The sequence below is a fragment of the Felis catus genome, chromosome D2 (genome assembly GCF_018350175.1).
Source record: "Felis catus isolate Fca126 chromosome D2, F.catus_Fca126_mat1.0, whole genome shotgun sequence".
In the NCBI taxonomy this organism is placed as follows: domain Eukaryota; kingdom Metazoa; phylum Chordata; class Mammalia; order Carnivora; family Felidae; genus Felis; species Felis catus.
Window position 1 is genome coordinate 42,676,133 of NC_058378.1, and position 24,029 is coordinate 42,700,161.

A 24,029-nucleotide genomic window follows, 5' to 3' on the forward strand; every position below is an offset into this window, starting at 1 on the left:
AGGGGAAAGTGGGTGATGGGCAGTGAGGAAGGCACTTGAGCACCGGATGTTGTACGGAAGGCAACTTGACAATAAATTATATATATATATATATATTTTTTTTGTAAAAAGATTCCAGGCTGCCTTTGAAAGGCCCTCAAACTAAAGAAGAGAAAATATAAAATAAAGACTAACCTAGGGTCACAGGTCTAAAAATGTAACTACTGAACCCAGACCGGATTCCAAAGCCTTTATGCCTTCTGAGACAGCATGTTACTCCTTAATTGTCCTAGGATTCTTCTGGTACCCAGCAGCCTGGCAACATTTCTAAAGATATGAAGTGATGAATGCCAAACAAAAGAATTTAAGTAAATGTTACGCAAAATCCATAGGGATGCCCTCACCAGGGTCCTTTGCTTTCTTGCTGCGGAGCACACTGCAATGCCCTGAGTAGTGCTTCCATCAAGAATAGTGAGGCACCTGAGTGATTCAGTCAGCTAAGCCTCTAACTCTTGATTTTGGTTAGATCTCATGGTTCTCATAGTTCAGAAGATCAAGGCCTTGTGTCAGGCTCTGATGGTGCAGAATCTGCTTGGGATTCTCCCTCTCCCCCTGTGTCCCTCCCTTACTGGCTTGTTCTCTCAAAAGAAATAAATAAATAAAAATTGAAAATTAAAAGAACCCATCAGGGTCTCCCATGTGGCTCCGTCAGGTTAAGCATCTGTGCTGACAGCTCAGCCTGGAGCCTGCTTTGGATTCTGTGTCTCCCCCCCTCTCTGCCCCTCCCCCACTCATGCTCCGTCTCTCTTGCTCTCAAAAATAAACGTTAAAAAGAAGAACACATTGCAAGCATGCATTTATATACATAAGGCTGATCTTTCAGTAGCTATTACAATGTGAGCAGGTTTTGGATTTTCCGATTTCTTGGTTTCATTTTAATGGAGCACACCCTAGGTTTTAAGCAGTGTGAAGTCCAGCAAAATTAAGATCTTTCCCCCATTGTTTTGTACTGAAACTTAAGGGGATAAATATTTTACAACAAATTTATCTGGGCGGTGGGGGTACGGGAAGAAGAAGGACAAAGGAAAAAAACTAGATTCTGGAAGATGAACCACTGCCTCTTTCAAGATAGAAGTCAAGTCGTTTCTTCGACACTTGGTAAAGTCCTTCTTGTTTTGACTTACAGCACCCCAAGAGAATCTTCTGGAGCAAAAGCCCCAAGTCCTAGAGTCTGGTTCATTTGGCCAATATGCACCTGACCTGCCACTAGACTAGCAGAGGACATTTCCACAGCAATTTACCTGATGCACACATGTGTGCTTTTAGATGGCCTCACAGACACACAACAGGGAGCCTTCCTGTCCGCTCCGGGCAGCAGCTTGCTGGTGGAGAAGAGAGAAGGCAACTTTGCTGTCAAACTGACCTGGACTTAAATCCTAGCTCTATCACTTATTGTGTCATCTTGGACCAGGTACTTAGCATCTCTTAGGTTTCTCATCTGCAAAACACCTCTAGGTGTGGTTTTAAAAGAGGGAGCCCAACCTTTGTCATTGTCTACCAAAGAAGCACATAAACACACTTTGGGTATAGTGGTCCAGTGTAGCTAACCAGATTTGCTAGAGAATAAAGGGAAGGGATAGGTGACGGACTACTAATTGCCCCCAAGTATCCATTCTCCCTTCTTCCTAGGGAAAGAATCCATTATATTTGAGCATATGAAATGTGGCCACCATTGCTGCTAGGTATGGCTTAATGACAAAGCTCTGAACACTGGAATGTAAGTATTAGGTAGGACTCTCAGACTCCTTGAAGGAGGCCTGCCCCCGTTAGTTCTTTCCTCACTTCTGTCCACTGGAATGTAGATGTGGAGACTGAAGCCTAAGCAGCCATCTTGAACCATGGGGGCAGAGTCCTAAGGGTGACAGAGCAACACAGAAATCAAAGGCTTACTGACTTGTCAAACATGCCAGGTTCCTTTAGTAAGGGGGAAACAACCTTTCTATCACTATTTTGTCTATTGCCCACAACTCAACTTGAGCTTTATCAGTACTAGAACTTAACATGATTTGTGGTAAATCTGCGGTTAATGCACACTCAAGAAGAGGTTTTCCAAGAAAGCTTATTCTGGATTCCTTAAAAATGGAGTCTCTCCTGTTGCCTAAAATGTTTATCTTTAAAGCAACATTGTTGACCCCAATCTAGCATGCTTGTCAGCAGAATCCATGGTACTCAAAACTCTTTACAATCATCTAGGAATCCCAGTGGCTTCTGGACTGAAAAGTTAAATTCAAAGTGAAAGGCACAGCTTTGGAGAACTTGCCACTTCAAGCCACATCATATTCAATGAAAGTAATCCCATCTACAGGTTTCAGTGTTTACTATGGGCAGAGCACTAGACACTGGACCTAGAGGATCACATTTAACCTTTCCAACCAACTTGTGAGTACCTATGGTCATCCTTCCTATACTACAAATGAAAAAAACCAAGGCTCTCAGCCAGGTCACCATCTGCCTTCCCAAAACACCATGTTAATGGATTCAGACAGGACCGGAGAGCTTAGGTCCCCGCTTCCCCCACATTCTCACATCTAAATCTGAGGGTTAAGGGGGGAGGAAAAAAAAAAAAAAAACCTTTCAACACTATGTAGAGATGCTCCTCCATAGACAGGATTCCTGAACACAATAGGCAACACTTAAACTCTTTTCTCATGGTGACCTTTTACACCATCATCCAACTTATATCTAACCTCCCAATATAGCAACAGGATTTGGATTAACATCTGCTTACTCTTGATTTATGGGATTTCATTTCAAACCCTATTATCTATCTAGCATTGATAAAGCTTCAACTTTGTGTTGGCTCCTAAGATTGGTTTTGAAGCATGCATTCATGCCCTCAATCATTTTAAAAGACCTGACTGCAGACTCCAGGATAAATTTAGAGGAGAGCAGAAAACTTACCACCAACTGAATTCGGAATTTATACTCGTCTCCTCTTGAGTTACCTGGGCCTCTACTCAGATGCCAAAGTCCAGACTCTGATTCAGGTTCTGCTCCTTGAATCCCGTTAAAAAAAAAATTCTGGATGCATAAAACTATCAAGTAAGGTAAACATTTGGCCCTTTACATCACAGTCTAAGAGGATTTGATGTTCAGTGAAATTTAGAAGTGTGTATAGACTTTCACCCTAAAGTAACATTCTCCTGAAATACAGGACCTCTCTCAAAACAGTACCAGTAAATAAGACATCCAAGCAGAAATGGTTCTTACGTGGAAACCAAAGTACAGATGCAATACACTGATGGTGTCGTAAGTGAGTAAAAATTCCTGAACAGCTGAGGGTTAGGAGACACTGGTGAGACAAGAGCTGCATTCCTTCAAGGAAGACTATCCACCCTGGGTTTGCCTTCCCTGGTCATAGACATCCCCCACTTGTAGTTAACTAGGCCCAGAGAGCCTGGGCCAGGACAGCTGCTATGGGTTGCTACGATCCTTGAGAAATGAGCAATTTCAAACCTTATGTTTGTCCAGGAGTATTAAAAACTGTGTCCTGTCATACCCTTTCAAAGCTGGCACATACAGCTAATTTAAAAGAGACTATGTGGCCTGCTCTGAAGGTCTCAATGCTCACCAGCTCAAGATTAGGGAGGGAGACCTCTGGAGCCCAAGAAGTAGTAACACCAGGTGCACCAAGGCCATTGACGCACACACTTTCCCTAGGACCCATGGGAAATCCATTGATTTGCCAAAAATGAATCGAGCATTTTTCTGGCTGCAGTCTATAAACCAGAAAAAAAAAAACCCTGCCCTCATAAAGCCTACCTTCTAACACAGAAAGGCAGGCAATACGGGGAAACAGGAGTAGCTACAGTGTAGAAGTAGTGGCTACTGCAAATACTTTGCTGCACCCAGATCCACAGAGCACTCACCACTCAGTACAGAGGGCTTCTCATCACAGGCCAACGAATTAGGAGCCTGCTCTAGCCACAAGAGTTGGACTCGCATTTTTAGAACAAAGCCAAAAGTGCTGGTGAATTAATACGCCATAAGGAACCCTTAACCATAAAGGAACAGGGGTTGCCCCTCAGTTCCAGGTAGGTCTTCCGCTGGCTTCCCGGGATACCACAACATTCTCCCCTTGCCAACTGGCATGAAGTTAAGCTTCACTGGTAGAAGGTGCTGGAGAGATGCTGAAGAAGGAAGGGGCTTCTCCTGGTTCTGGTGTAATCTTCTCTGCTCACTCCTCCAGCACGGCAGATGGTGTTGAAAGGACACCATCTGAACTCAAACTCACCACCACCTCCACCTACCACCCCAGGGGGCTTCAGCTACACCATGCTCACAAGTTGCTCCCAATGAGTTTTGCAGCAGGGCATATTCTTGGGGGCTACTTCTGCTGGCACCCTAGTGCCCAGGGAGAACCAGAGGTGAAACACCTCAGCATACTTGACGAACCTGTTGGCCTCAGCCATACCCTCTCTAATTAGAGCTAGATTTTTGCCCTAAGTGGGGAGAGGGAGAACACCTTCAAGAGTCCTTCCTTCCCTGGTGCTCTGCCACAGCCCTAGACACCAGGACCACTCCCTCTACCTTCCTGTGTTCTTTATGGTGCTTACACATTAGTAGGTAATACCCTGGCATAGTTAATTCATTAAAATTATTCCCGTTTAAGTCACAGTATGGTTTGTCTAATTGGACCCAGAGTGTTATTTCAGTGACGATTTCCTTTAATTCCTAGCTCAAAATATTAGAAACACGCCCCCATGCATCCCAAACTTCTGAATAACCACCCTCACCTGAGACACCTGAATAGGTTTCCAAAAGCTGGAAAACAAGAACTTTCCCTAACAATTCCACTTTTCAGAATCCAGGATCCTCTGAAGATTGAGCAAAACTTTAAGCAATGTTTGTTGCAGTATTTCTAGCTCAACCACCCTCCCTTTTATAAACTTATAATTTGTATTACTATGGTCTATTCTTTTGCCTTTTGAATTTCTAATCCCAAATGGGATATAAACTGAAGAACAGTACCATTTCAATCCTGTTCATTGCTGATCTCCCCACCACCCTCGCCACCATGAGACTGGATGAGATGACCTAGGGATCCAGGCTAGATCTAAATGGGAAGAGAAAAAAAAAAAAAAAAACAGGAATGGAGAGAAAACACAAGGGAGTATGAAAAGGAGCCTCTGCATCCACCTCCCATCCATTAGCAGAGACTGGTGTTGTGAGACTAGAAGGGGCTTCGCTGAGCGACAACCCCCACAAGTGCATCTAGTACCAACAGCGTAGAAGAGACAGAACAGCGGAGAGGCACAGCCAAGCCCAGACCCCCTGGGGTCCAACAGATTTCATTGGCTTAGAAGAACTCCATAATGCTCTAAGGATCCTGGAAAAGCAAAGAACCTGTACTTACTCTGCATGTGAATACCCGTGGCACAGGGTGGGGGGCATGGAGTACACACAGGGGGAAGGGAAACCGTGCACACAGTCTATGCTGCCAAGTTGCACCTCCTACCTGCATCACAGGCCAGACCGAGTGAGGTCACCCACCGGGGTGAGCGGTGTAGTTAAGGCCCTGGCAGGGAAATATTAGAGGTCCAGAAGAAACTTGCTCACTCATAATCAAACACCAAAGGGGCCTCCTGGGAGGGGGGGGGGGGGGCGGGCAGATGGCTAGCAGGGGGAAAGCCACAGCTGGGTACCATAGGGGGATGAAGAATCTTGAATCTACCCGGGAAAAGCCCCTGGATCATGTTTACTGTTTGTGAAAGACCAAGGACCAAATTCTCCCCTATTCATGGAAACGAAAAACTCCTTCAGTTATGAACTGTGGGCTCTGCTGTTGTACTCAGGTTTTGAGGACAGTTTTAATGGTTCAATTTATACCCATTACATGTGGCCTTGATGAAGGGTGGGCCCCTGAACTGCACTTGTGTAACACTGGGGAATCACTGTTCCAGTTTGACAAATCTGGTTACTTATATTAACATTTCTCTTCAAGTCACCTTGCTTTTATATTTAGGTCCATTAAGTAATGTTAGTTTTTTCATGCTCATGTTATTGCATATATTAAATACCTATTTATACCTAATAAAAAGGTCGGATCTTTCTACTACTTAAAAATCATCTCCTATACCATTGACAAGTATAACACATTTGGGAAATCGTATTACTACAAAAGGTGTAAGGTCCTTCATTATTTCCAAATCACGGTGAAGGACTTGCAAGTTCTCTGGGAAACGTCAGAAAGGCTAAGAAGGATTCTGTGAGCTGTTGGCATTTTCCTGATGAAGGGAAAGATCCTCCACCCTATTAAGCTTCTCTCTTCAAAAAAAAGAAAAAAAAAAGATCACTGGAGACATTCAGAAATCTCAAGAAAAGACTGCTAGAGGCTTCCACTTCCCTTGTAGGATACCCACATCCCAAGGGAGGTCAGCTTGTACAGAAGCCCCATCATCTTTGGGGCTAAAGAGAAAGGAAGAGATTAAGGCAACTACAGTATGTAAACAACTTACAGAATCTGAGCACATTGCTGTGTTTAGTGGAAAGGACACCGAAATAGAGAACCAGGAGCACCTGGGTCCCCCGTCTCATCCCTGCCACTTACAGGTGGAGCTGAGGTCCTGCAGGTAAATGGCTCCCCATCTCCAGAACTCCATTTTTCTTCTAGAAAAGGGCTGGGTCAAACCAGAGCCTCTTAGGCTAGTAATGGATAGGCCTTACCTAGGAATACCCTTACAAGAAGGTAAAATAAGGAGTAGCACTTTTCTAAATTTGGTTATTCTCCAGAAAAAAAAAAAAAAAAAAAAAAAAGACAGCAACCACTGGACAGTATGGTCTCTAAGGCATATTCAGAAGCCGACATTCCTTCCACTGTTGGGAGTCCACCTTCCATATAGAGATGCCCCTCTGAAGCCATCCGCAGGGAAGAGCTCCCAGGGAAGAGAGGAAGAACCAGGAGCAAAGCCTTGAGCTCACCCAAGACAGAAGTGATAGGGCCCTTCCCCCTGCCCTGGGAGGGGAAATATGCCCTTGAGTGTAAGGGCACTAAAGGCTCCCCTCAGACAAGGTCCCACACCCTTGCTCCCATTCTCACGTGTCCCCTGAACCCTGGGGCTGGCTTCCTCTAGGGACACGCAGATTCAGCCCAGAGGCACGGTGGAGGTCAATGCCTCCAGTCAAGCATGGTCTGGCCCAGTGAGCTGCAGCCCTTATGTTCCAGGGCACTGGTTTTCTCTGAGGTAATCTTCCTTTTAGGTTTTCTGCTCTGAAAAACTTGTTCAGAACAGCAATGTAAGGCTTTGTATGGACTAAGGCAATGCATTCAAAATGCAGAGAAATGGCTCAAAGATTTATAGTTGCCTGAATTTTCACTTCCTACTCCTTTACCCAGTCCTGGTCTTTTAAGCTTGACAACTATATCTCCCTTTGCATGCGTTTGTACCCTGTAATCCTCTGTTGTGTGAATTGCCTTAGAATGGAAGCTTCCCGGCACAGGAAGCAATCCTTAGTGGCCTTTATATGTCCCACCTGCAATCTACAGGAGCTGCTCACTGATGGTCACATGTCATTTCATTGTACGACAGGCTAGTGCAGCTACAGTCACATCGGGGCCACACCAAGACCTCTTCTAGGCTGGCCTTCAGGAACTACAGGAGGAGGACCCAGCTCCCCCAGCAGCAGCAGCTAGAAGGGGAGTGAAGTTAGCCCCTGGCCCCTTGAAATAATTTCGAGCTCAGAAAGGAAGACTCTTATCCAGGGCAAGCCCAGGTGTGCCAGCATGCAGGGCTCTTGCTGTAGACTCCTGGCCTCATTCTCAAGGCTGCACATAAAGCATCCCAGCACCCCTCCCCAACTCAACCCCCCCCCACCCACACACACACACACACACACACACACACACACACACACCCTGGCACGGCAGTGGTAGTTAGCACTCCATAACCCCACTACAAGCTCTTTATACCTAGTAACTTATTTCACACAACCCTGTAAGAGCAGGGCAGCTACCACCATTTTACAGGTGGGGAAATGGTAACTCGCCAGAGATCAGATTTCTACACACTGAAGCCAATATCCAAACCCAGGGACATGGCCAGCTCCTTCACACAGCATGGAAAGCATTCACACATGGAGTGCTGGACCCTGCTCCTGCAGATTTTAGCACAAATCCACAAGCAAGATCCAAATGCAAAGGACTGGAACTCTGTTCTGGTTTAAAGCCTTCCTCGGCTGGTGAGCAGCAGGCCAAAACACCACCACCAGAAAGGTATCTATGGAAGACCAGGAGAAACGTGTCAGAGGCCTGCTCAGAGAGCCAGGGAGCAGTTGTCCCCAGGGGCACCTCTCCCTAGGCTGTGGGCCCATTGTTTCTGCCCAGTCCTTGGGCCAGCTAGGGCAGTGCCCTTGCACTAGATCTCGTGGTAGTAACAAAAACTACCTGGAGAAATAAGTACTAAGTTTTGAAACTTCTGCTTCTAGCCTTTGCTAATGAACTCAAAGGCCTGGTTTTCAGTCAATCTAATTGCAGGACAATGTTTTTTTACACTTGCTTACATACACATACACACACAAACCGATTAAGCTGGGCAACTCCTAGTGCCTGCCTGTACTTGAGTTTCCATGTGAAATGCCCTTGAACTAGTATTAAAACTCCGGCTCAGATGCCACATACACCAGAAAGGCTTCCTAGATCTCTCCAAGCAAGATTCTTTCCCCTCTCTAAACATGGAGGGCTTTTTAGATTTCATCTCCTTTCTGATACCTTCATCTTATAAAAGTGTTCTTCTAATCTCCCCTGATCCCTTGGAGGGCCAAGTACCTTACTATGCACTCCACCTCTGTGATGAGTAGATCAATAGATACTTGTTGAGTTTTACAAACTCTGATCCCCAGTGATGGCAAAGGTTAGAAGTTAGATTGTAGAGAACACCTGGGTGGAGTTAGAGGCCCTCATCAGGCTCCACACTAACAATGTGGAACCTACATGGGATCCTCACTCTCCCGAGCTCTTTCTCTGCCCCTCCCTCGCTTGCTCACATGCTCTCAAATTTAAAAAAATATAATTGTGATCACTCATGATCTCTCAGTCAGGAGGATTAAAAACAGTGAGACCACAGGAAGCACAAATAAAGTGAACATTTGGTTTATGACAAGTTATGCATCCTATTTCTCGAAGACTAAGATTTGCATTAAGGATCCTACCAGATCAAGCCAAGAGCCTACATCTTACTACCACAAACAACCTTAATTCTCCTGGCATAAGAACATTCACTGACCAAGTTTATCAACAAGGAAATTTTAACATTCTTTCCAACCTTGCCACCCTCCAGTAATATTGGCCAATGCCTTAAAATATGTAAAGATATTCAATGCTTCGATTATCCTCTGGGAATTTTAACTGTTGTTTTCATGTACATTAATAATTTCTTGGTGTAATTTTTCCCAAGAGAACGTATCAAAAGAAAGTTGCATAGATTTACATATGTTACTGCTAATAAACCTCCCAAGAAGAAAATAGCCTTCCATCCAGGTGGAAACCATATCGCTTTAAATCAAAGCTTAATGACAATCAAAGTGTTTTTATAGAGTTATAAAAGAACGCTAGGCTGGAAGTCAAAGGCAATTGGGAAATTTAAATTGCAATTTTGACAAGTGGCTACTCATCTGATGGCCGTGTGAGCATGTTCGGATCTCTAGTATGCTTTATCTACCATTTTGTCTGCCCAGAATGTATACACCCTTCTTGTTAAAAAGTAATTCCAGGAGGGGCGCCTGGGTGGCGCAGTCGGTTAAGCGTCCGACTTCAGCCAGGTCACGATCTCGCGGTCCATGAGTTCGAGCCCCGCGTCAAGCTCTGGGCTGATGGCTCAGAGCCTGGAGCCTGTTTCTGATTCTGTGTCTCCCTCTCTCTCTGCCCCTCCCCCGTTCATGCTCTGTCTCTCTCTGTCCCAAAAATAAATAAACGTTGAAAAAAAAAATTAAAAAAAAAAAAGTAATTCCAGGACAGTTGGGGCCTGGGGGAAGTGGGGGGAGTGGGTGTAGGGAATGGCTTAATTTTCTATCATGGATACTAAAAGGATGAACATTCCCTCCCCAGCTATGAGGCTGCAAGGGTGTAGGCATAGGATGATGAAACTTAAATAGAAAAGATTTACCAGGGAGCAGAATCCTACACGAATTTATAGGAAAGACAGCATCTCAAGTTAGGGTAGTATTGTGGGTTGTTTTTTTTTTTTTTTAAGTCATCTGGTAGAAAAAAAAGATAGGAAGTATTTGTAAGTGACTTGTTGTGAGGTCTAAAATTGCTTCAAAGTACTCCAAAAAAAGTTAAATGGAAGACAGATTAAATAAAGTTAGCAGAACTATAATAGGGAATGTGGGAATTGATTCATGGAGATTCATCATGCTTTATTGTGTAGGCTTGAAATTTTTAACAAGTTAAACTTTCCACAAGTCTGAGAGTGTTGCAAAGAAAGTCCCGAAGCAGTTGGGGGGTCCATACAACAACCAGTGACACCAGGGATCCCCTGCCTAGGGCCATGCCCAGCTTATCTTGGTTACTGCTCATTTTCTGAGCTGGGTTCTCCAGTCTTCCTAGAGACTCGGTCAACTACCTGATATCCTACAATATTTTTGTTTTCTGCTTAATTCCCTTGGTTTGCAACCAAGAACCTGAACAGTGAGATCTGATAAATTTATAACTCCACAAGACTTCGTGGAGTTCTCTCAGCTGAGGAGTACGACTAGTTACCATGAAATTGGCTCAAGGATGGCAAAGAGGTTTTACAACCACAGCTGTTCTCCCCTCCTAAACCCAGGACTAGTTTGATAGGGTCACACTAATTACCTTCCCGTTACACCTGCTTATGACCTCAGACTCCTCATCACAGACCTCCCAGCAGCCCCTGCATAACATAGGTGAGACGTTCGTTATTGAACATTACCAACCAAAGCAGAACAGTAAACTGTTCTCTTCCCGAAAGAGATTTTAAGTTGATTACAAATGAGCATTAGATTATGGACTCTGCCTTCCCTTCTCCACCTTCCCTTTCGAGGCTGCAAAAGTATACATGACAAACATTTAGTATAAACATCAAATTCAAAAGGAAACCATAAGGCAAGATCCCTACACCTGAAGAGCTCCATAATCCTTTTTGTTCAATCTCCTCTCCGCACCTATTGATTCACAGGTAACTCCAGGACTTCCTCAGGTGAAATTTGAAACTGGTTCCAAACACACAAAGTGAAGAGGCCAAAGAAAGCAACTTTGCCACAAACTGCTCCAGACCTTAACCCAGAAGGCCTGCACCCTCCTAGTTCTGTAGGCCCTTATGCTAAGCTTTCCAACTCATCCTGCTCTCCTACCTAGCCTGCCAGTCTTGATACCAGCCACATAGTGAACACCTACTCGTCCTTCTTTAAATCTCTGCTCTTCCAACTTTCTAACTCAAGCTTCAACCCCTAGTTGGCCATCAGCGGCTAAGCTACCCACAGGAAACACTAGCCCTCCGTGCACCACGTGCTTCCTTTCTCCACCGGGTACTTTACCCAGCTCAACAGAGCGTCCCTCTGTTCACACAACGGTCCGCAAGCACCGGGGGTACAGGCCACCCCTCCCCCCAGAGAGACGCGGCACCTACCTGGTATTCTCCCCATGGCTGCCTCTCTGCCAATGCCGATTTTTTTAGTCTCCGGGTAGCTCACCAATTGCTAGGTCACAGCTCTGGGAGCTCCCCTAAGGAAACCTGAAACTGGCGCGAGAACACAGAAAGCGAGGAGAAATCCAAAAAAAAAAAAAAAAAGCCACTCCACGTAGGTAAGTGACAGATTTAACAGCAAGGATAACTTACCAACCAGACTTGCAGAAACCTGAAACTAGCCCAGCCAGGGACGCGGAGAACGAGGAAAGATCCAAGAAAGAGACCACTCCAGATGAATAAGTGGCAGGTTTAACAACAAGGTAAACTTACCGACCAAGCTCTTCCCTGCGCCCATGAGCGAAACAGACCTCCATATCTACCAGCCCCAACCTTACGGTCTTTATAGAAGTCTCGCGTGGGTTCAGTCACGTGTCCCATCCAGGTGGTCTCAAGGCTGTGCACTTGAAACAGGTTGCAGCTGGGAAGGCGAGCGGAAAGTACGTGCCAAGCACAGGGGAGGGGGTGGGAAGCCCCTGAGGGGGTCTGATTGCCCCAGGCAGCTGGCAAGTAAACCCAGGGTCATGTCCTCTCCGTGACCTCCTCCTGCAACAGTATTTTCTAGTTATTTGCCACAACCACAAACCCTTCCACACACACACACACCCCCCATGCACGTTTCATAGTAGGGCTTTTTAAGCCCTCTAAAGAACAGAAGGGCACAAGATCTGGCATTTCCCAGCACCAGGGGATGTGCTAAATTGAATACTACTAATTCTGGCTTCTGGAATTTTCCTCCAGTAGAGACAGAAACGGGTAAACAGGATCAAGGCTAACCCACCCAGGCCATGAAATTCAAGGAAGCCCCCGTGAACAGAAAATTTCTCATTTCTTTTTCTATTTGAGCTAAAAGTCTAACATGTTTAAATTTTAAAAAAAATCACTTTTCCTCAAAAGTTCAAGAAGGAACCCCAGCTTTCCGACCCCCTCACTCACCCCTAGAAGCTCCACACCCCGTGTTGGGTTGGGCCATCTATCCATCAACTAACTCCCGCCCCGGTGGTTGTTGGTTATTGGGGGGACACTAACTCCCTCCCACTTCCCACAGGCCTGAGCCTGTGTACTGAGCAAGCTCCTTGAACTTTGGAGAAGCACCTAAAACAGAAAGCCGAAAATCTTGGGTGCTGGAGGTGGGAGGTGGTCGCCCGAGAGCTCCCAACACACGGCAGCTGAACGCAGAGGTAAGCTGAGGGCATGGCCCATGAAACACCAACAGCATCTGCTTCAAGCCTCCTAAATAATCAAGTGTTAACAGGTGTTAACTATTTATGATGTTCCATGAATGCCTCAGGAGACAACCATGATATCTAATCACAGAACAATTTTATAATTTAAAAGGGATTTGAGTCTCTTCACTGTCTAGACAGAAAATAAGCTGGGAGAATGACTCAGACCCTGTATATTTAAACAGAACACTTCATGTGCACCTTAAGTTAAGATATGTTAGTCTCTAGTGTGGAAAGTCAGATTAATACACATTACTTTGCAGGGAAACTAATTAAATTTTTCTATCTTCCTTCTTGGCCTCTATCAATTAACTGTAATTTAAACTTTACCTGGGTCTTTCCGTGGAGGAAATAAAGCACACAACCAAAGTCCTAGAAAGCAAATACAGTGTTCTTAGGGGGAAACTCGTAAAGTGTGAGATAAAAGCTGAGAAACGTGGGTAGTTTGCAGCTCAACCAATTTCAGACTCTATTATTCAAAGAGGATAAGGCCTAAGTGGTACAAAGAATCTCACAAATATGCTGGCCCACATCATCCATTGCAAGGAGATATTAATGAAATTTATATTTCCCAAAATAAAGAAAATCCCGCACAGGGCAAAGGAACTATCGCACATAATATTGCTCCCTAGGCTTTTTCTTACAGGAGTTCTGGATGTTTCTGCAGGCAAGGAACCATCGTTTCTTGAAGGAACGATCTGAATGAGAGAAAACAGAAAACTGTTCTTGAGAGTTAGTGTGACTTTAGCCAGCCCTGCACAGCCTGTGGGAGCCAATGGGGTGACATCAGCAGAAATAACTCATTTTTCTGTGGGCCACGCCCCTACAGGGTGCTTTAAGTATTTCTTCGAGTTCCCAGGTATATCTCAGGTGTATTTATGGACATGTCCACCCCGTGTGAGTGCTGCTGCTGTCCCTCTGTCTCCTGCCAGATGTCCCCTTTCCCATTACAGCTGAACTCCTGGAACCCCAGGAGTTCAATGCTGCACAGTGGTCCCTCTCCCTTTATTATCTGCTCTGTTGCAGGAGTGTCAAAGCTGTGTAGCTCATGCCCTAAATCTTAGAGAAACAAGCCTTGTCACTCCTGAAATCAGCGTTGCACTATATGCTAACTAATTTGGATGTAAACTTTAAAAAATAAAAAATTAAAATTAAAAAAAAGCAAGCCTTGGGGCGCCTGGGTGGCGCAGTCGGTTAAGCGTCCGACTTCAGCCAGGTCACGATCTCGCGGTCCGTGAGTTCGAGCCCCGCATCAGGCTCTGGGCTGATGGCTCAGAGCCTGAAGCCTGTTTCCGATTCTGTGTCTCCCTCTCTCTCTGCCCCTCCCCTGTTCATGCTCTGTCTCTCTCTGTCCCAAAAATAAATAAACGTTGAAAAAAAAATTAAAAAAAAAAAAAGCAAGCCTTGTCAGGTTTTATGTAAGGCACAGCTATTTTCCAAGGGATTCCCCTCTTCTGTGAAACCTAAAGGAGTAAGAACAAGGACAAGAACTGAAATAGCAAATGCTTCTAAGTCCACATTCAACCACATCCCCATGGCTCTGGATGGTTCAGGACATCTTCGTGGTTGCTTCTTCCTTTAGGTATCTTTCTTTCCAGGAGGCACCATATTCCCACCAGATATAACCAGGTAGTCCTAAATCTCAGTCTAGGACCCCCTTGATAAAAATACAAAAATGGTGGTTTTTATTTTCTTTACTCAATTTGTAATACATGTTTTCCTTAACAAGCACTTTCTCTACGCAATTGCTCAACGAATTTTCACTTAACATTCTCAGGGAATGGTGTTAAATTGCAGATTCAGGGCACCTCAGAGCATCTCACGGTTCAGGGTCCAAGCCTCATGTCAGGCTCTGTGCTGAAATCTCAGAGCCTGGAGCCTGCTTCGGGTTGTGTCTCCCTCTCTCTCTGCACCACCCCCACCACTGCTCTCTCTCAAAAAACAAGTAAACATTAAAAAAAATGTTTGTTTGTTTGTTTGTTTGCTTTTAAATACAGATTCAGTAGATCTAGGATAGGGCTCAAGAGTCTACCTTGTTAACAAGCTTCCAGGTGATGCTTATGCTTCTGGTCTTGGACCAACCCTTCAGGAGCAAGGCATAAAGTATTTACAGATAAATGTGACACACCCTGGCCTTCAGGAGGTTACAGTTTGGCTAGAAAAATAAATTTATCCCTATACAGTCATCAGTACAAGAAAGCATATGTCTGAGAATGAGTACCTGTTCTTGATGATGCCCAGATAGTGATCCATGACCAAACTAATATAAACAGGTGCCACAGCAGAGGTTCTCAAACTTGAATGAACATCAAAAAACCCTGGAGGGCTTGTTGAACACAGATTACTGGGCCCCACCCCCAGAGCTCTGTTTTAGCAGATCTGGGTTGGAGCTCAAGACTCTGCATCTCTAACAGGTTCCTAAGTGATGGTGATGCTGCTGGCTCAGGTCCCACACCTTGAGAGCATCTACCCTAGAAACCCCAGGACCAAAAAGCCTCCTGCCGAAGGGAAAGATGCCTTTCAATCATCAGTGTGAGGATAAATTACCCCTGGATCCCTGCCCACCCCCAACCCCGAAAAAACTTTTAAATACAGTCCAGACCTCCCTACACATGCTTCCCTGCAAACATATTCACAAGAGCCTTTCAATATTAATCTCCATCCTTTTATCTTTTTTAAATTTTTTTAAATATTTATTCATTCTTGAGAGACAGAGAGAGACAGAGCATGAACAGGGGAGGGGCAGAGAGAGAGGGAGACACAGAATCTGAAGCAGGCTCCAGGCTCTGAGCTGTCAGCACAAAGCCTGAACTGTGAAATCATGACATGAGCTGAAGTCGACGTTTAACCAACTGAGCCACCAAGGCACTCCTCCAATCTTTTAAGTGGAGCTTTGTGTTTACAGATTTTTGTGTGTGTGGATCACTTATAGACAACATACTGTTAGATCATTTGTTTTCTAATACACTCCACTCCAACAATCTCTGTCTTTTGATTGGTATACTGAGACCAACTAAATTTATTTTATTATTATTATTATGAAATTTATTGTCAAGTTGGTTTCCATACAACACCCAGTGCTCATCCCAAAAGGTGCCCTCCTCAATACCCATCGCCCACCCTCCCCTCCCTCCCACCCCCATCAACCCTCAGCTTATTCTCAGTTTTTAGAAGTCTCTAACGTTTTGGCTCCCTCCCTCTCTAACCATTTTTTTTCCTTCCCCTCCCCCATGGTCTTCTGTTAAGTTTCTCAGGATCCACATAGGAGTGAAAACATATGGAATCTGTCCTTCTCTGTATGACTTATTTCACTTAGCATAACACTCTCCAGTTCCATCCACATTGCTGTAAATGGCCATATTTCACTCTTTCTCATTGCCAGGTAGTATTCCATTGTGTATATAAACCACAATTTCTTTATCCATTTGTCAGTTGATGGACATTTAGGCTCTTTCCATAATTTGGCTATTGTTGAGAGTGCTGCTATAAACATTGGGGTACAAGTGCCCCTATGCATCAGTACTCCTGTATCCCTTGGGTAAATTCCTAGCAGTGCTATTGCTGGATTATACGGTAGGTCTATTTTTAATTTTTTGAGGAACCTCCACACTGTTTTCCAGAGTGGCTGCACCAGTTTGCATTCCCAACAGTGCAAGAAGGTTCCTGTTTCTCCACATCCTCTCCAGCATCTATAGTCTCCTGATTTGTTCATTTTAGCCACTCTGACTGGCGTGAGGTGATATCTGAGTGTGGTTTTGATTTGTATTTCCCTGATGAGGAACGACAGTGAGCATCTTTTCATGTGCCTGTTGGCCATCTGAATGTCTTCTTTAGAGAAGTGTCTATTCATGTTTTCTGCCCATTTCTTCACTGGATTATTTGTTTTTCGGTTGTGGAGTTTGGTGAGCTCTTTATAGATTTTGGATACTAGCCCTTTATCTGATATGTCATTTGCAAATATCTTTTCCCATTCCGTTGGTTGCCTTTTAGTTTTGTTGATTGTTTCCTTTGCTGTGCAGAAGCTTTTTATCTTCATGAGGTGAGACCGACTAATTTTCAAGTGACCATTGGTATATTTGGATTAATTTCCACCATGTTTGTAACTGTTATCTATTGTTGCATTTGTTCTTTGTTTCTTTTTTGGTCCCTCTTTTCCTTCCTTCTCTGGTTCTAATTGGTGTTTCAGGTCACTCAATTTTATCTTCTCAGTGTATCAGTTATATGCTTTAAGAAAAGCATTTAGTGATTGCCCAAGAATACACAATACATATATTTAACTAATCTAAATCTATGCTGAAACAACACCATACCTCTTCATGCGTAGCACAGGCACCTGATAACACAGTGTTCCCAGTTTTTCTCTTCTGTCCCTTGAGACATTGCTGTCATTCATTTCAATTATCCATATGCAAATAATCACCTGATCATTATTATTGCCTCAGATATCTTTTAGATCGATCAAGAATAAGAAAATAAATTATTTTCTTTCATATTTTTTATTCTTTTGCCAATCCTATTCCTTTCTTTATGTAGCTCCAAGATTTTGAACTATATCATTTTTCTTCTGCCTAATGAACACATTTTAACATTTCTTGAAGGACAGGCATGGTAGTGATGAGTTTCCTCAATTTTTGCTATCCTGAAAAAGGATTTCTTCTTCACTTATGAAGTAACATTTTACTGGATATAGAATTCTTAGTGGGAGGGTGTTTTGATCAACACTTTAAGTATTTCATTCCATCCTTTTCTTACTTGAATAGTTTCTGATTAGGAATGTAGCAAAATTCTTATCCTTATCTCTCTGGAGGTTTATGGTTTCCCACAATCACTGCCCACTCACTAGTTTCTTTCAAGATTTTCTTATTGTCTTTTTTTTTTTTTTTGTCTAGAACTTAAGATATGCCTAGATGAAAGTTGTTTTGTTTTTTGTTGTTGTTGTTGTTGTTGTTGTTGTTTGGGGAAGGTTTTTTTTTGTTTGGGGTCCGGAGGAAGTTGCTCATTTACCTGCTTGATGTTCTCTGTTCCAGGATCTGTGGTTTGGAGTCTTTTATTTTGGAACATTAAATGGAATCTTATCAGCCATTAGTACCTCAAATATTTATTCTGTTCCATTCTCTTTCTTTCCTTCTGATATTCCAATTTTGCCTGCATTCAACCTTTTGAAATTGTCCCTTAGTTCTTCAGTGTTCCGTTCTGTTTGGGTTTTTTGTTTTGTTGTGTTTTGTTTTCGTACTTTTTCTCTGCATTTCAGTTGGGGAAGTTGCTATTGACCCATGTTTAAGCCCATTGATTCTTCCTTTGGCTATTTCTAGCCTGCCAATGAGCCTGTCAGAGGCATTCCTCCTCTCTATTACAGTGCTTTTGGTTTTCTAGCATTTCCTTTTAATTCTTTCTTAGAGTTTCCAACCCTCTGCTTACATTACTTCTCTGTTCTTGAATGTTGTCCACTTTTTATATTGGAGCGCTTAGCATAGTAATCATAACTACTTTAAATTCCATGTCTTGGGGTGCCTGGGTGGCTCAGTCAGTTAAGCATCCGACTTCGGCGCAGGTCATGATCTCGCGGTCCATGAGTTCAAGCCCCGCATCGGGCTCTGGGCTGACAGCTCAGAGCCTGGAGCCTGTTTCAGATTCTGTGTCTCCTTCTCTCTGACCCTCCCCCATTCATGCTCTGCTTCTCTCTGTCTCAAAAATAAATAAACGTTAAAAAAAAATTTTTTTTTAAATTCCATGTCTGTAACTCCAAAATTTGTATCATATTTGAGTCTGGTTCTGAGAATGGCATTTTCTCTTCAGTGTATGTGTTTTGTTTTGACTTTCAGTAAGCCTTGTAATTTTCTGTTGAAAGCTAGACTTGCTGTATCAGATCCTAAGAACAGAGGTAAGTAGGCTGTTAGTGTGAAGATTTATGGTCACTGCGTAGGAGTCAGGTTATGTTTAATGGTTGCTGTAGCTATAGGTGCCAGAGGCCTCAAATTCCTCTCACATCCTTATTGTTGTCTCCCTTCTTGACTTTAGCCCAATGTGGCCAGCACACTGCAATAATAAGTCATCGCGGTGTTCCCTTTAATTTGTAAGGAAGGAATATCTACAATAAATAATAGCCACATCTAAAGAGATTTAGTGTTAGACAAACATTCTTAAGTTTAAAAATTGAGGGGCACCTGGATGGCTCAGTCGGTTGAGCGGCCGACTTCGGCTCAGGTCATGATCTTGCGGTCCGTGGGTTTGAGCCCCGCGTCAGGCTCTGTGCTGACAGCTCAGAGCCTGGAGCCTGTTTCGGATTCTGTCTCTCCCTCTCTCTCTGACCCTCCCCCGTTCATGCTCTGTCTCTCTCTGTCTCAAAAATAAATAAATGTTAAAAAAATTTTTTTAATTGAATGCCTTCACTTAGTTTTGTGCTGACTCAGTACTAACATGGAATATGCTCACCTCCTTGTCTATGGGCACATTTTTCAAATCTGTAAATGATCCTGTTGTCCACTTCCCTGTTCTTATATTAAGTGTCTTAATCAAATACTAAACATGATTAGAAACTAGAAGCGGAAATTAAATAAAGAGTATGGCATATTTGTGCTCACACTGTGTTCACAAAATTAGAAGCCAGTGGAGTGGAGAGCATGGCAAGGCAGAGCCCAGGCATCTGGTCACCTGACACAGCTGCCACTGTGTCATCTTAGGAAAGTCCCTCATCTTCTCTTCTCAAAGTTTTAGCATCCTTGCCTGAAATTGGGAGCAATAATATAGTACCTGTTAATGCAGATTCACCTGTTGTAATGGAGACTGAATCAAGGAGTCCGTGAAAAACGTAAGAGAGTATCCAACAGACAGTGAAAACTAAATCAGTTTTCATTATTGCCAAGTCCCGTGTCATTATGCATGTCTGACACACTCCTAATGCGTCAGTTCTGCACACGTACAGCCTCTAATACAGGCTCCAAACCTAAGTTCTCAAATTGCCTTGTACTTTATGCCCCTTTTGGCTTTTCCCACCCCACAACTTCTTCAGTCCTTGAACTGTCTACCAGATTTTGACCCTTTTTTTTTAATTCCTGTTTTGTTTCTCCTACTTAGAATTCCACCTCCTGGTGCACCTGGGTGGCTCACTTGGTTGGGCCTCTGACTTTGGCGCAGGTCATGATCTCACAGTTCATGAATTCGAGCCCCACATCAGGCTCTGTGCTGACAGTGTGGAGCCTGAAGCCTACTTCCAGTTCTGTGTCTCCCTCTCTGCCCCTCCCCTACTCATGTGCTCGCTCTCTCTCTCTCTCTCTCTCTCTCTCTCTCTGTCTCTACCAAAAGCAGATATTAGAATTCCACCTCCAGTTGGAACTTGACAAAAGAATGTCAGCTTCCCTAACGTTTATTATCAGCAGATCTCTAGACAGCATGTGTGTTGGCCTTCCACGTCTTTCCCAATGGAAACCCAGTCCACCTGACCTGGCTCTGGCCTTTGGATCTCCCACCCATGTGGCAAACCTCAGTTGGTGACATGTAATCTGTAAGTTCTTTTAAAAAACAATATGAAAGTACATATGGAGAGCTTAAATATTCATCCCTCAGGCTTAGTAATCTTGGTTTAGAAAATCTATCCCAAGAAAATAATACAAAACATAGGGATAAAACCATGGCGCACAACATTTTTCAATACAGCCTTATGTATTAAAGTGATAAATTAGAAACAAAATGTCCTGCAGAAGAGGAATGCTTAATTAACTTATGGCACAAACACTCCGTGGAATATTATATGATCATTAAAAAAGAATAATTAGAAAGAGTAAAAAGCGACTCAGAGTAACGCTATGAGTCAAGTGAAAAAGCCAGGCATAAAACTATATATTCTGTATGATTGCAATTATGTAAAAACTTTGGGTGCATATAGAAAGAAATGAGGAAATACTCAAAAAGCAGAGTAACTATGTTAATGAGATTAGTAATGGTTCTTTTTTCTGTTTTTTCCCCTTCTGTAATATTATTACATTGTTTTTAGAATGAAAAGAAGTTCCTTATAAAATATATAGTTACAAGGCCAAACTCAGCTTCCAGAATATCTTGTACTTTTAGCTCAAATGACTCATATTCCAGGCTTAATTTCTCATGCTCAAAGGATATTCTAGAGGCAAATATTATTCTTTCCAGACAGAATAAAGGAAGTAATTTGGTTTACTGAGGAAAATTTGACCTCTATGTTGAATTAATGTTATACAAAGATAACGCTGTTGCTCCTCTGTGAGTAGGGCATGTGTTTTCAATTGTTTTTCCCTCATGGGGATAGATTTGAGCTGAACCATTCTGTCTCCTTTCACCTTGCTTTCCATTCAGCTGATGATGAAGCATTTGTAAGGCTGGGGACTGGGGACACTCAGGAACCTGGCCAAGCAAAGCAAATTGACATGCCCACTGAGCACACTGAGACCTTGGCCAGATACTCAATCCAAATGAGCTGAACTGAGATATAATAATGAAATGTTTTTAGGTGATTCTGTTCTAGCCAGGTGAAGCACATTCTTTGACAATGGATTGATGCATTGTCTTCGATACCACCAGATAACATTTTCTGTGTGTGTGTGTGTGTGTGTGTGTGTGTGTGTGTGTTTTAATATAAAGCACTAGAGAAATAAGGGGAATTGCTCATGATAATGTACAAAGAATAAATATTATACTTAAAACCATAGTCTATGATTATGAGAAGGGGAGCATATCTAATAATAATCTAAATTAGTTCTCCCTCTCCTCCTACCATCCCGTCTCTTTCCCAGCTCCTTCAAACCCACGGATAGGATAGTCTATACACACAGTCTCTCCTTCTCCACTTCCCATAGGAATCTGGAGGGCCTGCTCTCATCACTATGGGGAAATTGCTCTGATTAAGGTTACAAATTAACTTGTAGCTGTCATACTGTTTCAGCGTTTTCCTTACTTAACTTTTCTATAACCTGCAAGCCAGTGAACATCCCCTCCTCCATGAGACCTTTACTCACTTTACCTAAGTTTTCCCACTGTGTGGATTTTCTTCCTACTGTTCCAGGTACACATTTTCATTCTCTATGTACGAGTTCCTTTTCCCCTTCCTGCCTTTATGTTGGTGTTCCTTAGCTCACCATGACTTCTGTGTCTTCACTTACTTCTCCTAGGCAGCTTCAGGCTGCAACGTCCAGGAATGCAACTCTGACCTACTTACTGAGGACTTAGAGATCTATGCTTCTATGGCAGACCTCTCTTCTAAGCTCCTGGCTTTTGTATGACTAACTTCTTAGACAATGCTCCATGGATGTTCCCTGGGGATACCTCAACTCTGCATGTCCATCCCTGAATTTGTCTTGGCTCTCTTCTTCCAAAACCATTTATCCCTCCAATATTCCTAATCTCCAAGACAGATGCCTGGTACAATGCTTGATGCCTTCCTTGCTGGTTCACATCTAAGAACTCACCATGCTCTCTCCATTCTGCCTCTTAAATATCCCTCATATCAATTGCTTATCTGTTTTGTCCTTGCCTAAGTTCAGGCCCTGGTCATTATTTCAACAGTCACCTAGTTTCTAGTCTCCCTTCCTCCAGTCTTGCTTTCTTCCCATCTCTTATCCATATATTAATACCATGGTAATCCTGTCATTCCTGAAAATAATTCAGTGACTCTTCCTTACAAAAGAACTCAAATTAATAAGAGTAGAAGAAGTGATGGAAATTAAAAAATCACCATTTGAACACCACCGTAGTAATGGATCCAGGCAAATCCATGGGTATATGCTAAAATTAGTGGGCAGAACATTAAGGAGAAGAAGACATTTGTATAGTGTCAAAGAATGTCCCTCCAAAATACTTAATAATCACAAAGGGAAAATAATAACTTCCCAGTGGATAAGCCTGGCATATCCCCCCTTAGCCACATGAAAGAAGTTAACATCACCAATAATAAGCATGTCAGCACCAAGTACCACCTGATATAATACACTGAGAAGGTCAAATCACTTCTGTAGTGTTCTTGCCAAAACACCATAACCTCAATCTGATCGTGAGGAAACTTCAGACAAACCCAAATCGAGAGATATTCTACAAAATAACTGACCTGTACTTTTGAAACATGTGAAGGTCAGGAAAGACAAAGGCTGAAACTATCACAGATTATAAAATACTGGAGACATGACAGCTAGGCGCATGCAGTGTAGATAGAATCTTTGGGATCTTGGAAGAGATTTTTTTTTTTCATTTAGTGGGAAAACTGGTAAAAATCTGAATGAAGTCTATAATTATTGGGATTGTACCAATGTAAATTTCTTAGTTTTGATAAATATACAAATTGTTGACATTAGAGGAAGTTTGGTAAATAGCATGTTGGACTTTACACTATTTTTGCAGCTCTTATATAAGTCTTAAATGAATTATAATTAGAAAGTTAGAAGAGTGTTTCCCAAGTACTCTTATAATAAACTTTAATTTCTTTAGCATGACATTTAATGTCCCTCATGGTCTGACCTACTTGTCACCTCTATTTCCCACCACTGTTCATAACACACCCAAGGTTTCAGCTCTACTACACTTCTTACCTTGTACCACTTTTAATAAGCACACACACATACACACATACTCATATATACTCTCTCAGCATACATGAAGCCCACAGGCAATTGTCCAATTTTGTCATTAATGAACATAGGGCTAAAATTCAGGTTCCCTGATTCCTAAACTGCTAGTCTTTATTAAATCAATATAATTCTAGTCCACTCACTGGGACACCCAAGTTATGACATAGGACATGTCATAGCTCAGTCAAGATAGTCAACTTAATTTTTCTATCAGTTTAATTGAACCCTTTGATGGGGAGTAATTCCATGTATGTCATGCATGGAATTAAGGACTTTGAACTCATTCATCTCAAATGCAAACACTGCAATCAATTCCATGCAGACAAAAATGGGCACAATTACACACATTTACAAAGTGCGTAGTTCTGCTTTTATCAATCCCATCACAGTCCTGTCTAAACCCTAAAGTAAAAATGAACGTCGCAGTGAAAAAATTACCGGTGCATATAAAACAGCCTGATCTAACTTTTTAATATATTCATAAACAGGGATTTCGTTCTTTTATTAGTAGTTAGGAAAGGTTGCATTAATATTCAGTA

The 24,029-nt window shown here is 42.9% G+C and overlaps 1 protein-coding gene across 22 annotated transcripts in view; it reads right to left on the reverse strand.

Moving 5' to 3' along the window:
• Window positions 1-12,649, reverse strand: part of LOC123381008 — a 789,636-nt gene extending 776,987 nt beyond the window's left edge. For 9 of the 22 annotated variants that reach the window (XR_006587501.1, XR_006587496.1, XR_006587500.1 and 6 more), the window contains exons 1-3: window positions 11,955-12,622; window positions 2,941-3,035; window positions 1,281-1,361 (exon numbers count right to left, since the gene is read on the reverse strand). Coding sequence is in view for 1 of the 22 variants with exons in the window: in XM_045041010.1 (XP_044896945.1) it covers window positions 11,955-11,979 (25 nt within the window). In the remaining 21 variants the exon portion in view is untranslated. Of the gene's footprint in view, window positions 1-1,280; window positions 1,362-2,940; window positions 3,036-11,954 lie in introns of all 22 variants that reach the window. The other 13 variants (XR_006587504.1, XR_006587510.1, XR_006587507.1 and 10 more) reach the window with 6 other exon arrangements.
• Between the last annotated feature and the right edge of the window lie 11,380 nt (window positions 12,650-24,029).